Source organism: Castor canadensis, chromosome X (genome assembly GCF_047511655.1).
Source record: "Castor canadensis chromosome X, mCasCan1.hap1v2, whole genome shotgun sequence".
Lineage (NCBI taxonomy): Eukaryota > Metazoa > Chordata > Mammalia > Rodentia > Castoridae > Castor > Castor canadensis.
In genome coordinates, this window is record NC_133405.1 from 102,972,539 (window position 1) to 102,989,898 (window position 17,360).

The 17,360-nt window shown below is 41.6% G+C and overlaps 1 protein-coding gene across 1 annotated transcript in view; it reads left to right on the forward strand.

Annotated features, from left to right (window-relative positions):
- The window catches only part of Maob (monoamine oxidase B), a 113,115-nt gene that overhangs the window by 66,022 nt on the left and 29,733 nt on the right, over positions 1 to 17,360 (forward strand). The window contains exons 4-5 of the mRNA XM_074062794.1: positions 11,619 to 11,723; positions 12,803 to 12,894. Coding sequence (XP_073918895.1) covers positions 11,619 to 11,723; positions 12,803 to 12,894 — 197 coding nt within the window. The remainder of the gene's footprint in view (positions 1 to 11,618; positions 11,724 to 12,802; positions 12,895 to 17,360) is intronic.

Genomic DNA, 17,360 nt, shown 5'->3' on the forward strand with positions numbered 1-17,360 from the left:
TAGACCTTGCCACCTGGCTGGCAGAATGGCTCAGGACTTAAAAGAATAGGTGTGTCTGGAGTGAGATAGATGTAGTCGGGGTCCTGCTGTCTGCATCCTTCATGGCTCCAAAGACTAGGTGCCAGCAAGGGGCCGTGCAATACGTAGATAGCCATGTAGCCAGGTGAAGCCATGTAGCCACCCATGTGCCCGTGTTATAATTATGGTGCCATAATTTCTGTTTCTGTGGACTTGCCTCCCCAACTAGCCTTTGGAGGCCCTGGAGCCTGGGGCTGTGTCTCATTTCATCCTTAGGTCTTCATAGCATTGCCTGGTGCCTGCCTTATAGTTGTCATCCAGACGTTTTTACTTGATGCAAGAAGAAATAGTACACGTGTCGGTTGCACTTGAAAGTATGGCGCCTACAGGTCTCTTCTGGGCTGATCAGTAACACAGTTTGGACTCTTTTCATCATTTATCCAAATGCACTGCTAGTACTTTTTTTTTTTTTGAAACTTTGCAGGGCTCAGAATGGGATGCAGGGCTGTGCACATCTTCCACCACTGAGCTACACCCCAGTTCTGTGTTATTTTTCACTTACCATAGTTATCCTTTACTTTTGTCTCTCTGCCTGAGATTCTTTAATTTATTTAATTAATTAATTTTTTTGTGGAACTGGGATCTGAACTCAGGGCTTCGCACTTGCAAAGCAGGTGCTCTATCACTTGAGCCACACCTCCAGTTCTTTTTGCTCTGCTTATTTTGGAGATGAGGGTTTGCAAACTCTTTACCCATTCTGGCCTCGAATCATGATCCTCCTGATCTCAACCTCCCAAGTAGCGAGGATTACAGGCGTGAGCCATCAATGCCCAACTTGCCTAGAATTCTTAAAGTCTCAATTACACGTAAACAGCCAGAGTGGTGTGGTGATGAGGTGGACCTATTGGTGCCTGCTGTTGCCAGTGCACCAAGGCCCTTTCAGATCTTAGATGTCCCCAGTATGAACTGGGAAACTAGCTTGACTTTAAGCAGACTTGAATTTGAATCTCACTCAATAGCTCTGTGACCCTGAGAAAGTTGCTAATCCAAAAACTTTATTTATCTGTAAGATGGATTAGCACACAAACATTCAAAGCAGCATTATTCACGATAGCCAAAGAGTAGAAATAACCTGTTAGTCAATTCTCTGTTGCTGTGACAAAATACCTGAGATAACCAACTTATAAGGAAGAATGGCTTCTTTTGGCTCATGGTTTTAGAGGTTTCAGCTCATGGTGACTTGGTCCTATTGCTTAGGGCCTTTGAGGGGCATAGTGGGAGCGTGTGGCAGAGAAGGCTGCTTACCTCATGACAGCCAGGGAGCAAAAGAGAAAGGAAGGGACAGGGGTCCCAATCTTTCCTTCAAGGGTACTCCCTCAATGACTTAACTTCCTTCCACTTGCCACTACCTCTTAAAGGTTCCACTACCTCCCAGTAGTGTCATGGACTGGGGACCAATCCTTTAACACATGGGTCTTTGGGGACATTTCAGATCCAAACTAACACAACCCAAATGTGTGCCCATTAACTGATGAATGGATAAACAAAATACATTGCACTCATGGCGTGAAATATTATTCAGCCCTAAAAAGGAATAAAGTTCTGATACATACTACAACATGGATGAACCCTGAAGACATTATCCTAAGTGAAATAAATCAGACACAGAAGGACAGATATTGTATGTTTCTGCTTATATGAGCATCATTACTATTTGCTATGAGTCTCTTCTGGTCTTGAAACATGGTTTTAGATGAACACAGTATCAGATATTTATTTATTATTATTTATTCCTCAAATATTTATTGAACTAGTACTGTTCTAGGTACTGGGAATAAGCCAATAAAAAGGACAAAATTTCTACTTTTGTGGTAATTTTATTCCAGAAGGGGAAGCCACTAGACATGTATATGAACAAATATGTAACATAGTCTCAGTTGCTGTGAAGAATAATAAAGATTGATAGAAAAAGCACTTGGAGAATGACTTGAATGAAAGTAACAATTGAGTGGCTCAACTGAGGAAGTAGCAGGAAGTAACATTTGAATAGCGGTTTGAATGAAATGAGGGAGTAGCCAGGTGAATATTTGGCAGAGATGTGTTCCTGAAAGAGGGAATGATCGGTGCAAAGGCCCTGAGGCAGGGATAAGCTTCACGTGTCTAAAGAATAGCAAAGAGGTTATGAACAAAGGGAGCAGGTGGTAGGTGTGGTAAGGGGAGTATGTCAGCCTTGTTGATGATGGTAAGGGCTTTGGATTTACTCTAATCATGATGGAAATCTAGTAGAGGAATTTGGTCAGAGAGTGACATGTTCTGAATTATATCTAACCTACCTCTGTGATAACCCATTCTGTGACCTAATCATACCTTTAAAGGTGCCCCTCTTCATATAATTATGACAGTAGTTCAATTTCAGCTTCAAAGGTGACATTATGGGAGTCTCTAGGGACCAATGGTGGAAGCAGAGAGAGAATTTAAGAAGTTAATGTACTGATGACAATCAGAGCTTAAGAGTGGCTTAGGCTTGCTATGGTGGTCACACCTGTAATCCCAGCCACTCTAAGGGTGGCAATCAGGAGGATCACAGTTCAAAGCCAGCCTAAGCAAAGAGTTTGCCAGACCCCATCTCAACCAATAGGTGGGTCTGATGCCGTGCGCCTGTCATCCCAGCTACACAGGGATAGGAGGATCACAGTCCAGATTGACCCAGGCATAAACACAAAACCCTATTTGAAAAACTAACTAAAGCAAAAAGGTCTGTGGGGTGTGACTCAAGTTATAGAGCGCCTGCCTGGCAAGCATGAGGCCCTGAGTTCAAATTCCAGTACCACCAAAAAAAAGTGTGTCTTACACCAGAGAGTTCATAGTCAAGTTGGTGAGTAGTTGGATTCTAGATGTATTTGACATGTCAAACTGACTATGCAGGAGATTGGCGAGGAAGAGAGGAGTCAAAGGTGAGTTTTGGTTTAAGATTTCAGGCAATCTGTGGTTTTATCGATGAACGAATTATTATTGTCTGGCAGTTAGAGTGATGGTCAGGGGGTTGGGTTAGAGTAAGGAATAGAACAAATCAGTGAAATTCACCAGATTCCCCATTCTATTCAGAGAAATAGCAGAAAAGATTATACCGGAAGGAAGATACAGTGCAGCGGAAGTTCCCAGGTTCACATTGACAGCCATTGGGGACACACGGGAGGCTCCTGAAATGCATCCATTCAAGGAATGAGTGTCTTCTGCTGGGAACACCAAACACAGGTTCAGCCCTTTCTGGATTCTGAGAACTCTGGGTCTCTTTCCTCAGGGTGGCCTCACCCACTGCCAGCCTAACACTGGACGTCTGCAATGCCTGTGTCACAGACAACTGTCACCACTCCAAATCCAATGTGGTGGAATCCAGAGATGTGTTGCGTGGTTGGAGTTTTTTGTTCGCTTATGGTACTGGGTTTGAACTCAGGGCCTTGTGTTTGCCAGGCACATGCTCTACCACTTGAGCCACTCCCCCAGCCCAAGTTTGATACGTGTTTCCAAAGTGAACACCATGAAACAGAACATTTGCAGTCCCCAGAGGCCTCCTCGTGCTCCTGTAAGGACATTATCCTGTATTCAAGGACACCTACCATGCTGACTTCTATCACCATAGGTCAATCTTCCCTGGTTTACAACTGTATGTAAATGGAGCCATGCAAGATGGAGTCTTTCCATCTGCTTTCCTTGTGAACTTCATCCATGCTTTCAGGGCAGGTGTAGATGGCTTGTCATTGGGAATATTTGGAGCTTTGATAGGTACTGCCAAACAGTTGTCCAAAGTGGTTCTAGTACATCACATTCCTGTTAGCGGGGAAGGAGAGTTCTGGTTGCTTCTTAACCTCACCATCACTTGGCATTGTCATCAGATTTTCTCAACTTCAAATTCCTGAACTCTGAGGAGGGCCCGTGGGGAAGCTGCAGGTACCCGCTCCTGGTGTTATATACAAGATCACCTGTGTGTGTTCATTCTCCTGGGGAGAGTCTACGGCTTTCAACTAATTTTCAGAAGGCCCTTTGTCCCAGAGAAAGGCAAGAACCATTGCTTCTAGTTTTCGGCTTTCTTTCTTTTTCTTTGCTTTTGTTTTGTGGTGCTGGAGATGAAACCCAGGGTGTTGCACATTCTAGACAAGCACTCCACCACCAAGACACTCCACAAGCCCTTGACTTTCTTATAATCTCTAATATTGTGGCAGGACAGTCTTTTATTCGAGCCACGATTTCTCCTCGAAAAACTAATGTGGCTGGGTAGCAGTCTGGTGTTGTTGAAAAGCACACTGTTCCAGGTCAGAGCATTCTGGAAGTGTGCTAGTGCTGGTGCAGGCTGGGTAGAACATTGGGGGTGTTCAGAAATTGCATGCTCTAAATAACGGGATGGTATTTCTTGAGATGTTTCAGATACCTGTGCATTTGATCAAATAAACACTTATGTGCCTACAAATTTAAAGAGCAAAACAGTTGGCACAGGGAAATGGATTGTAGTCATGAGAGTTATTTTGCTTTGGAAGCAGCCTCTTGACATTGATGATGTCCTGATGGTTGACATGTGGCAAAGGATTAGGGGTTCCTTCTGAACACTTCTTCTCTGAGCCCAAAATACGGACTGATTTGGGATACACAGGCCTGACTCCATTGGCACATGTATTTACAACAGCTTACAAAGGTCAAGAGGACAAATGACATTGATGAGTTACAATTTTCAGTTTTCTAGTTCAAGATTAATTTTTTTTTGTGGTACTGGGGGCTTGAACTCAGGGCCTTCACCTTGAGCCACTCTACCAGCCCTATTTTTGTGAAGGGTTTTTTGAGACAGGATCTCGTGGAACTATTTGCCCAGGCTGGCTTTGAACCACGATCCTCCTGATCTCTGCCTCCTGAGTAGCTAGGATTACAGGCGTGAGCCACCAGCACTCGGCGAGATTTTTCTGATGGTGCTGGGGATGGGAGCCACACATGCTAGGCAAGCACTTTACCACTGAGCTCCACCCCCAGCCACAGGAAATTAATTTTGTGTTTGGAAAGTAGTCACACACCTGCCTCAGACTCTGAAGAATTCCTCTTTTTCAGAATTCCTGTTTGTCTAGTCATCCTTCTGTCTGTCCATCTATTCATCCATCTATCCACCCACCCAACCCTCCCATGCTTGTCAAGTACCAATCGAATATATAACACTCAAGCATTATGGGAGGATGTGAATGATTGACTCCTTTCCTGAAGTAGCTGGAAAGAGAAAAGATGCCCACGTGGAACACTCAGAGAACATTTGCAAGTACAGGCACCTATGGCAGGGACTCAAAATGGAGGAGACTTTCTGTGCAGAACACTAGTGGGGGTGAGGTGAAGTTTAGAAGGCTTCTTCTTTTGTGGCACTGGAGTTTGAACTTGGGGTCTCATGCTTGCTAGGCAGGCGTTTTACCACTTGATCCATGTCCCTAGCCCTTTTCTGCTTTAGCTGGTTTTCAGGTTGGGTCTTACACTTTTACCCAGGGCTGGCTGAGGACTGTGATTCCCTTACCTCTGTCTTTCAAGTAGCTGGAATGCACCAACTTGGAAGGCGTCTTGATGAAATGAGTCTTGAGCTGGGCACAGCAAGCTGTTTGCACCTTGTGCTGATGGAGACTGGAAGGTAAAGGGTGTTCGAGGGAAAACGCCATGATGAGACAGTGGTGAGCGTGACTCTGCTAAGATCAGGGAAGCTGCTTGACTGAGCATGAAGTAGCTGGCCACCTTCTTTTTGGCAGTCACTTTATTCAAGCCACCTTGAGAATCAGACTCAGGAGCCTGGATTTCTTCCAGAGAGAAAAGGGACCACAAGGCTTATAGTCCACTCATCCTCCCATCTCAGGACCCTTGGTAAGGCTCTACCTGCAGCACTTTCCTCAATGTAGTCACGTGGTTCCCTCCCTCACCTCTTTCATCTCTTCATTCAAATGTCACCTTCTCACTGAGGCCTTCCCTGACTGCCTCATTAAAAATCGAAACCAATCCCAGGCTGCCAGCACTTCCTGTTTGTTTTCCTTGCTCTTTTTGTGTTCTTAATACTTTCGCCTTCTAATCTACTACTTGACTTTCTTATTGATTTCATTTAGCATCTATCTTGTTAGTTTCTTTTGTTACACCTCCTAGAATGTAAGCTCCCACGAAATAGAGGCTTTTGTCTGCAGCACTTGGAACAGTGCCAGGAACATGGAAGGTGCTCAAGAAGTATTTGTTGAATGAATGAAGGAATGGATATAGTGAGGATGGGCTGGACTGGGCCTTGCTTGGAAAAAGAAAAGATAGCTATAGAAATGGTCTGGCTGGTCATTAAACCTACCAATCATTGGCTTCTATTTGCTTTGTAAGAATCTAAAATCAGGCCGGGCACAATGGCTCATGCCTGTAATCTCAGCTACTTGGGAGATGATGATCATGGTTCAAGGCCAGCCCAATGGAAAAAGTTAATGAGACCCTACATCAAAAACAAGTCAGGCATGATGGTCCACACATGTAATCCCAGCTATGCGGGAGACATAGATAGGAGGATTGTGGTCCAAGGCTGGCCCAGGCAAAAAGTGCAAGACCTTATCCAAAAAGTAACTAAAGCAAAAAAAAGGTTAGGGGTATGGCTCAAATGGCAGAGTGCCTGCCCAGCAAGTGAGGGGCCCTGATTTCAAACCCCCAGTATTTCCAAAGAAAGAAAGAAATGTGAATGAGGGCCACAAAAGTAGCACATCACAGAAGAAGAAAAATTTTTTCCCAAGTAGAATGTGCAGGATGTCCCCTCTCTCATCCCATGGGAAAGATTGCAGTTCTTTTCTCTCAAATTAAAAATGCAGATCAAAAGTAAATCTTGGGCTTTCAAATGAGTTTATAACCCTAGTATGATAGCTGTAAAAGCAACTGAGTCATAGAAGGGGCAGATGGCCTACCCTGGGTCCCCATGGCCAGGAGGGTAAGGTTCTTAGGAACATCACAGGAGACGTCCTGAGAGAAAAGGTGATTCCTCAGGAAGTGGGTTTAAGAATTAGACCACCTGTTCCTACTGGCAGGGACTGGACCCCACATCAAGAACAGATGGTGAAGGGCTTCTCAAATGTGACAGAAATTGGGACTTGAGGTCTTGGCCTGCAGAACAAAGGTCAGGAGAAGAGCAGGACATGTGACACATTGACCTGGACATTATTTACCCCCATGTCACCAAGCCAGCCTATTTCTGTTAAGTGAAGATTCCAGAAAGACAGAGTTCTGATGTTTTTACTGAGCCTGGTGAGTCTCTACAGGCTTCACGATAAGACCACACAAGGATCAATTTGGTTGCTGGTGTTCAAAGGCTGCTTTAAAAAGCCAAACATAAGTCTTCATGCCAGGAATTCAGACTCTAGGAATCTATCCAAAGGAGATTAATAAAAAAATGTGGGCATGGATTTATGAGCAAGAAGAGATTATATAAATGACAATTCATTTATCACCATCAAAAAACCATCAGCAACACCCATCTAGTGTGTGCATCCTGTGTGCTGTGTGTCATCTCAGTTCATTCCCATGCCTCATGTGACAAAGATGTGGCAATTCTGATTGTAAAGAGAAGAGAGCAAGGGCTGGGGTGTGGCTCAGTGGTAGAGCACTTGCCCACATGTGGAAATCCCTGCGTTCTATCCCCAGCAACGTGAAACACACAAATAAAAATAAATAAGGGAACTGAAGCTTACAATTTGCCTAGCACCAAACTGCCATCACATTTCATAGCCAATTCCACTGTGTTCTGTTGTCCTCTTGAAGCTATCTTGCATCTCTTCTCAAACTTTTATATTCTTTGTTTTATTTATTTTTATTTTATTTATTATTATGTTTTTTTGTGGACTGAGGTTTGAACTCAGGGCTTTGCATTTACAAAGCAGGTGCTCTACTGCTTGAGCTATGCCTCTGGTCCTGTTTTATTTTTTTGAGACAGTGTCTTCCTATGTAGTCCAGGCTGGCCTCAAACTTAATCCTCCTGCCTCAGTCTCCTGAGTACTAGGATTGCAGGTATGCCCTACCATGCCCAGCTTTCAAACTTTCAATGATTCCTGACAACTGCCAGACATTCCCAGTTGTTTTCTCTCTCTCTCTCTCTCTCTCTCTCTCTCTCATACGCGCGCGCATACACACACACACACACACACACACACATGCACACTGGAGCACACACACTTTTTTATTGTTTTATTATTCATATGTGCATACAAGGCTTGGGTCATTTCTCTCCCCTGCCCCCACCCCCTCCCTTACCTCCAACTCTGACCCCTCCCTCTCCCCCCCACCCCCTCAATACCCAGGCAGAAACTATTTTGCCCTTATCTCTAATTTTGTTGTAGAGAGAGTATAAGCAATAATAGGAAGGAACAAGTGTTCCTGGTTGAGATAAGGATAGCTATACAGGGCATTGACTCACATTGATTTCCTGTGCGTGTGTGTTACCTTCTAGGTTAATTCTTTTTGATCTAACCTTTTCTCTAGTTCCTGGTCCCCTTCTCCTATTGGCCTCAGTTGCTTTTAAGGTATCTGCTTTAGCTTCTCTGCGTTAAGGGCAACAAATGCTAGCTAGTTTTTTAGGTGTCTTACCTATCCTCACCCCTCCCTTGTGTGCTCTCGCTTTTATCATGTGCTCATAGTCCAATCCCATTGATCTAATTAATGTCCACATATGAGGGAGAACATACAATTTTTGGTCTTTTGGGCCAGGCTAACCTCACTCAGAATGATGTTCTCCAATTCCATCCATTTACCAGCGAATGATAACATTTCGTTCTTCTTCATGGCTGCATAAAATTCCATTGTGTATAGATACCACATTTTCTTAATCCATTCGTCAGTGCTGGGGCATCTTGACTGTTTCCATAACTTGGCTATTGTGAATAGTGCCGCAATAAACATGGGTGTGCAGGTGCCTCTGGAGTAACCTGTGTCACAGTCTTTTGGGTATATCCCCAAGAGTGGTATTGCTGGATCAAAAGCTTTTTAAGTAGCCTCCAAATTTTTTTCCAGAGTGGTTGTACTAGTCTACATTCCCACCAACAGTGTAAGAGGGTTCCTTTTTCCCCGCATCCTCGCCAACACCTGTTGTTGGTGGTGTTGCTGATGATGGCTATTCTAACAGGGGTGAGGTGGAATCTTAGTGTGGTTTTAATTTGCATTTCCTTTATGGCTAGAGATGGTGAGCATTTTTTCATGTGTTTTCTGGCCATTTGAATTTCTTCTTTTGAGAAAGTTCTGTTTAGTTCACTTGCCCATTTCTTTATTGGCTCATTAGGCACACACACTTTTGACCCAAGCAGCTACTATAACTTAAATTGAACTTCAAGTAACTTCCACTGGTGAGCTGTGAGGTCCCTAACTAGTCCTTTAAAATTTATGCTTTCTTTTCCTTACCTATGAGAGAAAGAAAGAACTTCTAGTGGGCTGCCTCACAGGACTATTTTGAGGGTAAAACAAAAATGCTGAATGCAATTGGACTTTGTACCTTAGACGCATCCTGAGCTGGGGATTTATTCTCATGTCTTTTCATGATTTCTTCAGAAGGCCAGGCCTCCTTGGACAGCGTTCAAAACAGTAACAATCACTGGACTGTTTCTACCAAGGCCAAATCGGAGGGCCAAGCCTGTTGTGGTGCCCTTGGTTGTGTAATCTTATAAACTTAGACATTTCCTCCCTATCCTGCTTATTCCCTAAACAGCTGAGATTTTTAATACATCTAACAATAGCTCTTTCCTGTGTTTATCAGAAGCTGCCTCTACTTCCATAAAAGCATACTTGCTTTGGTGAATCTAGCTAAGCTAAGCCATTACCTGTTTGGGCCGTGAATAAATTAGGATGTAGAAGGTCATGTGTTTTCTTCTTCTTCATGGGGCTCTTTGCTTACTGTTTGCTTTCCATTTACAACAGAGCCCTGTATGGTGGTCACTCTCACTCCGGTTTTTGTTTTAGAGTTCTCAACATACCCCTTCTCTAAGAGCATTCCTGAATTAGGAGGGCTTTGGCAGCTGGTCTCTGCCACTTTCACGTTGCTGGAATCTTGTCGTTTGGGCAGCCTCGGCTGTGAAAGAGAATCCCCGGACTTCAGCTAGCATATTTCAACTTGTCCACTGAGCTGGGATCTCAAATATAGTTTGGAAAGCTCCCCCACTCCTGCCCCACAATACCACCTTTACATTGCTTCCACGTGGCACATACTATATAAAGATGCTGTCCCGGGAAAAGGAGGAAAGGGTGGTGAAAAAGTGCCCATCTCACAAAGTTGGGCGGGGCTCTGCCTGAAGGCCATGGTTTGCAGAAGACTGGGCCCTCTCCCAAAACTTGCCTTTTCCCTTCTCCCAGGCCAAAGCCCACAAGTCAGACTGGAATTCTCCGTTTCTGAAACAATCCTCTTTGTGTTGCCAGGAGTTTAGCAGAAAAAGATTGGACTTCCCAGGAGAAGAGGGAATTCTGTAAGCAGGATGTCTTTGGACTTGGACTATAGCTGTTCTCTGAGTCTCCGGCCTACTGTGCAGACTTTGAGCTTGCCAACCCCTCATCACATGAGCTAGTTCCTTAAACTCTCCTCTTTCTCTCTCTTTCTCTCTCTCTCTCTCTCTCTCTCTCTCTCTCTCTCTCTCAATCTCTCTCTCTCTCTCCCCCTGTGACTCTCACAGCCTCGTTGGAGGGAACCAACCCATAGAAGTAATACAAGAATAAACATGAAGTCTCTTCTCATTTTGCAACTCTAGTTTCTCTCCTACAAAATCAATACAAAATGAATCTTTGTAGAGTGACTCAGTCACTGTAAGATTTTGGTTGACTGAGAAACTTTAAATATTCTGTTTCAGTTGAAAGAATCGGTCAGAATGCATAGCCTGATTTCTTCCTCAGGTTTTTAAATGGACCCAAAGTGAGTTTTGTGTGTGTCCCTTAACTACAAGTTAAGCTTCCCAGACATGATTTGTGTTCTGTCTTATTTTTAATCCTTTGCCTAGATGTGTTCCTCTCTCTCTGTGTCAAGGAGTTCCTGTGGGAGAGCCACATAGTATCAACATGTCTGGACAAGAGGCTGGAGTTGTCTCATCGCTCTGCTTTGATTTTACTGATCTCTGAGAATCCCTACATTGACCTACGTACGCCCTTTCACTCCTTGAGAGAGTTTCCTGGGCCCTGTTTTGTAGCTTTTCCTACTGATGGTTGCATTTATGCAATTGGTTTTTCATCCACTTCTAACTTGTGTTACATTTATAGTAATTTTCTAATTGTCTACACTCACAGGGACTCATGTTTAATAAGATATTTACAAATATTGTTGGGGAATGAGAACCCATTTGTCCTGGTGTTTAAATTTTACATAGGAAGGATTGCAATTTCAGAGCTTCCTGTGCTTCCTGTGGCACCAAACATGTAGTCAACAGAGGATTTTGCTGGAAATCTCTACCCTAAATAGGATTCTATGAACACAAGAGGCAAAAGACTTAAGTGTATGTCACATGTTGATAACTAACATGATTTTGCTTACAGACCTTTACCAATTTGCAGATTTAACTACATTTACATTGTTCTCAATGTTTTCTTTTAAATACGTCTGTGTCTCACAGGGAAAGTCATACCCCTTCAGGGGCCCATTACCACCTGTGTGGAATCCCATCACCTACTTAGATCATAACAACCTGTGGAGGACAATGGATGACATGGGGCAAGAGGTAAAGCTTCCTAAAACTTCTTTGACTACATTTGTAGTTTTCATAATAAGTTTAGTCGCTAAAGGGAAGAAGGTGAGTGTTTCACCCATTCCCTGGGCCTAGCATATTGTTGAGCACTTGGTAACAATCAGGGAACATCTGTGACATGAATGAATGAACTTGTTTCTGAGCTCTAAAAGAATGAGATGTCAAACAGACTTCTGTTTATGTACCACTGATGAGCAGGCAGAAAATTACAGACCATTCAGCCTTCCTGGGATGATGTTTCTACTTTAGAAAATCCTCAGCACAGCAAAGTGAGATGTCTGAGTTTCCACCGCTCCATCATGTCCTAACCTGCAGCTCATAAGTAAATACATGCAAAACTTAACTGGAAATTTCGATTGCGACATGATTTGGTGCAGCTGTCTTATCCTTGTTAAAGGGTTGAATTTGTAAATATTCACTGTCACTTTCTGTGGTTTCAGTTACCTGAATATGGTCTCTATTTCTGGAATTTTAAGTTAATGCTTTCTAACTGTAGTTCATAACTTTTATTGCAGTATATTGTCTAATTAGTCTATTTCACTATTATCAATCTCTTGCTGTGCCTACTTTATAAATTAAACTTTATCATAGGTATGTATGTATAGGAAACACAATATATATATATAGGGTTTGTTACAATGTGCAGTTTCAGGAATCCACTGGGGACTTGGAACATATCCCCCATGGATTAGAGGAGATCACTAACCATCCATATTTGGAGATAGCTCAGTTACAACATCCCTCCAGTTATTTTGCAGGAAGGTTATTGTAAATTAAATATGGATTGCATGCTAGACATCTATGACATGAAAGCTACACAAACAGCATTGTCTATGCAGTGAAAGAAACTAGTGGAGGAATTTGGAAAACTTCTATTTTTCTCCTTTTTTGGCAGTAGGACTCGAACTCTGAGCTTCAAGCTTGCTAGGCAAATGCTCTACCACTTAAGCCACTCTCCCAGCTAAATTAAGAGTTTTTAATCCTGTTTGAATAATTACTTAAAATGGAAAATTACCTTTGTCTTTCTTCTCCAAATCTTCATCTAAATGTAGATTCCCAGTGATGCCCCATGGAAGGCACCCCTTGCAGAAGAGTGGGACCACATGACCATGAAGGAGTTGCTGAACAAGATCTGCTGGACTGAGTAAGACTCGCCATTAGGCGAAGGCATTTCCTGTGACCATGCTTCTGGTTTACTTAGCAGTATTTGCTAAGTAGTTGTGTTGTATCTAGAACCATGACACCAGCGAAGTGGAATGCTGAAACTATCCTATCCTATCCTAAAAAGAATCATAAAAAGAATTATAGGGCTGGTGGAATTATAGGGCTGGTGGAATGGCTCAAGCAGTTAGAGTGCCTGGCTAACAAGTGTGAGGCCCTGAGTTCAAACCCTAGTGCTGCCAAAAAAAATGAATATGTAAATAAATAAAACACATCCTAAAGAGAGTTATACATCTCACTTACTTCTTTGGAATAGTTTTGCATCACAAAGGCAGAATTATTCCCTAAAGTTCTCAGAACTGTTCAGAATGTGCCACGCCCTTTCCTTAGAATAGCTTAAGGATCATCAGCATAAAGATCTCACTTATAAGTTGGTTTTTATTTTTTCTTTTTGTGAGACTGCAGTTTGAACTCAGGGCTTTGCACTTGCAAAGCAGGCACTCTACCCCTTGAGCCACTCCTCTAGTCCTTATTGAGTTGTTGATGGAGGAACATTTTTGCATTCCGCACTGATGGTCATGTGTGGAGATGATTAGCTTATGCATTTGAAACGCCTTCCGTAATGTAGTGCAACTCTTCAAGAATATAAAGAGTAACATGCAGGTAATTCACTGCCATAAGGGAAATAGTGCATGTGGACCCACTGGTCCCCTTTAGTGAAAAGCGTGGAGTGATAGCATGTTCCAAGTAACATGTTAAATTCTTGTTGGCAGCACTGGGAGCTATACACAAGTTGTGCAGGCTTTTTAGACAGATGACATGAAGAGGTCTCACTGCTCTTGGACAGGAGGGAAAGTGGAAAGGATTGTGGGGGGTGTTCTACTTCAAGCATAGGGTGAGCATGTGGTCAACAAAGCAAGAGAAGTGGAAGCCAAGTTCAAGGAGACTGTCCTTTCACGCTAGACAACATTAGTTGAAACATATTTGGCTCTGGGGTTGATCTCTTCATCCAGGTGTTGAGGAGGAAGCTGGGACACTGATGACAACTAAAAGTCCCAACAAACTTCTAGGGACTACCTGAGTCTAAATTGTGGGAATAATCAAAAGTCATATAATTGACATAGTTCTTGTTATAGTAATTCATCTTCTTCGAATTTAGCTTAAAGGAGAGTGAAAAGAATTGAAAGAGTGAGAGGTACATACAGGGAAGGAGAGAGAGTGAGAGAGTTCATTTCAAAACATCATTTTTGAAAGAGAAAATGTAAAGGGCGAATATAATAGCAGAAGATTGGCTAAATTAAATAAGGGACATCCAAAAAGTAGAATATTCTAGAGTGTATTAAAATTATGTTGTAACTGCGCATGATAGCTCAGACCTGTAATTCTAGCTACTTGAAAAGCAGAGAGAGATCTGAAGGACTGGGCAAAAAGTTCATGAAATTCCATCTCAACCAATGGCTATGCCCAGTGATGCACACTTATCATTCCAGCTTCACAGGGAAGCACAAATAAGAGGAATCATGGTCCAGGCCAGTATGGGCATAAATCAAGAGTCTAAATCAAAAATAACCAATGTGGAAAGTGCTGGAGGAGAGGCTCAAGTGGTAGAGCATCTGCCTAGCAAGTGAAGGCCCTGAACTCAACCCCCAATACCACCAAAAAATAAAATAAAAATGTATTGTAGAAGAATCTTTAATAGCTTGAAAAGTCATAACATTAAAAACAGAAAAACGGGCCATCATAATATATGTACAGTGGGATATATGACCTCAGTTCTAAAAATAAAACTGTTTATATATGCACTCAAAAGCAAGTGGTGTTCCACTGCAGAATATTCCATGGAAAAGCAAATACTGTAATGTATTTATCCATTAAAGTTCTGTTGAACATTTGGTTACTTCCACTGTTTCATTATTACTATGAAATGATACTCTGTCTTCAGCCTTTGAAAGCAATCAATTCTGGAATAATCAATCACCTTATGCCACTAAATCAATGCCTATTATTAGTTATATCCTTTTAAGCACTTTTCTAATGATATTTGACACTTCTTATGAGAATATAGTTTGCAAGATAGCTTATTTTATTGTAATAAAATTGCAGTATTTATTTTTAAATTCTATACTTCCTATTTTCAAAATGTAGTGAGCATATAATTATCTGCATTTGTTTTAGAACTTCTGTTATGGGAAGGTTTTAATAAATTCAGCTTGATCTTGTCTCCCCAGACAGCTCTTAAGTTCCTTGAAGATAGGACCAATTACATTTCTTTGGATCTTACAGACCTGAGATTTTCTATTGTAGTCATTGGCATAGTCCTTCACTTAGTGAATGCTATTGGCTGTTTACAGTGCAAAAAAAAAAGCATTTGGGGATGTTAGCAGTACATAAACACAAGGCAATTTTCTAATTCTTCTTAAGCAAGATAAGCATGAGATCATTCACTGGTTTTAAAGGAAATAATTCCCAGAATAGCCAACCTATTGTGGTTCAAATTAAAGCACAATTATACATTTGAAGGCTAACCTTGATCATCTGTCAGTTGTTGTTATTTATAAAGTGTTCTTCAGAAACACAAATTATATTTACAATGATCACAGCTATGTGATCGTTTTTAGAAAACCTGTGCTTAGAAAAAATGCATCAAAATGAGACTAGGTATTATCTTCTGGGGAACAGAAATATGGAAGCTACTCATTCGCTCATATTTTTATCTTATGAATTTTCCAAACTTTACCTAATGTGTATATATTTTTCATGTAGAAAAAATGTTATAACATTTATCTTTTTAAAAGTCAACAGATCAAAAAATACAAAAAATAGTCTTACACTAGCTTTCTTGACCTTCCGTCCCTCAAATATTGTTCAGCTCCTTTTCTTATTGAAGCTCCCAGAGTAAATCAAATAAAGCATTAGGAGTGGACCGGCCCTCTCAAGACAGTTACAGTCTTCCCCCTCCCCCATCCACCTTGTCCACACTTTGGCTTCCTGTAGTTTCAAATACCCATGGCCAACCTCCATCTGAGATTATTTTTCTAGACTCTTGAGAGAGAGAGCTAATCCCAGTACTGTGGAAGCTGAGGCAGGAGGATTTCAAGTTTGAAGGCAACTTGGGCCACATGGCGAGACTCTATCTCAGAGAGAGAGAGAGAAAGAGAGAGAGAGACTACGTTTACATAACTTTTATGATAGTGTATTATTATAGTTATTCAATGTTATTAATTATTGTTATTAATCTCTTACTGTGCCTAATTTATCAATTAAATTTTATTACAGTTACGTAAAGGAAAAATAATGTATACAGGGTTTAGTACTATCCAAGGTTTATGCATCGAGTGGGAGTCTTACAATGTATCCCCTGTGGATAAGGGGGCCTCTACATTTTTAGATCTCCCTTCATGTCAAAAACAGTATTATTTATTTCCCACCAAATTGGCAACATTAACAATTAGTATGTCAGCAACATTTTTATGTTTTATATTAGCTGTGTGGCGAGGCCCACAGCAAGTTTTAGTTACCTGTTACTTCCTTATCCTATGCCTGTGAATACACCTATAAAATAAGGAACAAAAGAAATAGAATGTCAGGAAATAGCAAGGAATATTTTCACTTGGAAATAATATTTTAAACCAATGTCTGAATCTTTGCTTAAGATAGATACCAGATTGCCTCTGCAACTAAATCTAGGTCACTTCAATGTATTTAGGACACTGTTTTGCAGGCTATCATGATGGGAACTGTCACAAAGGTGCTGTCAGGTCATTATGGCTACAGACACTGTCAATAACTGGTATATGGATTAGGCATGATTCTACAAACTTTCAGCATCAGCGTACACTAGACGGGGGAGGTGCCTCTCGGTGAATATTTGCACTTCCAAGGTTGTCAGATGACTGATTATAAAACATTTTGAGGTATTAAAAGCATGAATTTTGAGTCAGTAATGTTCTGGTTTGAAGTTGTACCATGTACTGAATTATACAGCTACACATTACTAAATTCTCAGAGACTCAGTTTTTTGGTTTACAAACAGGGGGAAAATAGTGGGTTTTTTTTAAGATTGTTATGACAATTGAACAAGATAATAAGTTTAAAGACCATGGAGTGCAGAAAGAGTTTGATAGCTGGAAGATGGTATTTATTCCACCTGCTGTCAGCATTACCAGGTGAAAAATCCTTCCTCGGGTGTAACTAGATTAACAATATGCAAAGTTTACACAAAAGTCAAAAGAGAGCTTGGTCCTTCTTAATGAGATCCAAGAGTGCGCATTACTATGGTGGATTTTAGGGAGTGCTACATATGTCTGGGTCCTTGGAATTGCATGAGATTGTTCATTTTCTGGCATGCTTCTTGATAGTATATACCCTCTATTTCCCTGCCACGACACCAAGCAAAAGTTCACCCATCTGTATTTTTTTGAATTCATCACCTTTCTCCTCATCCATCCT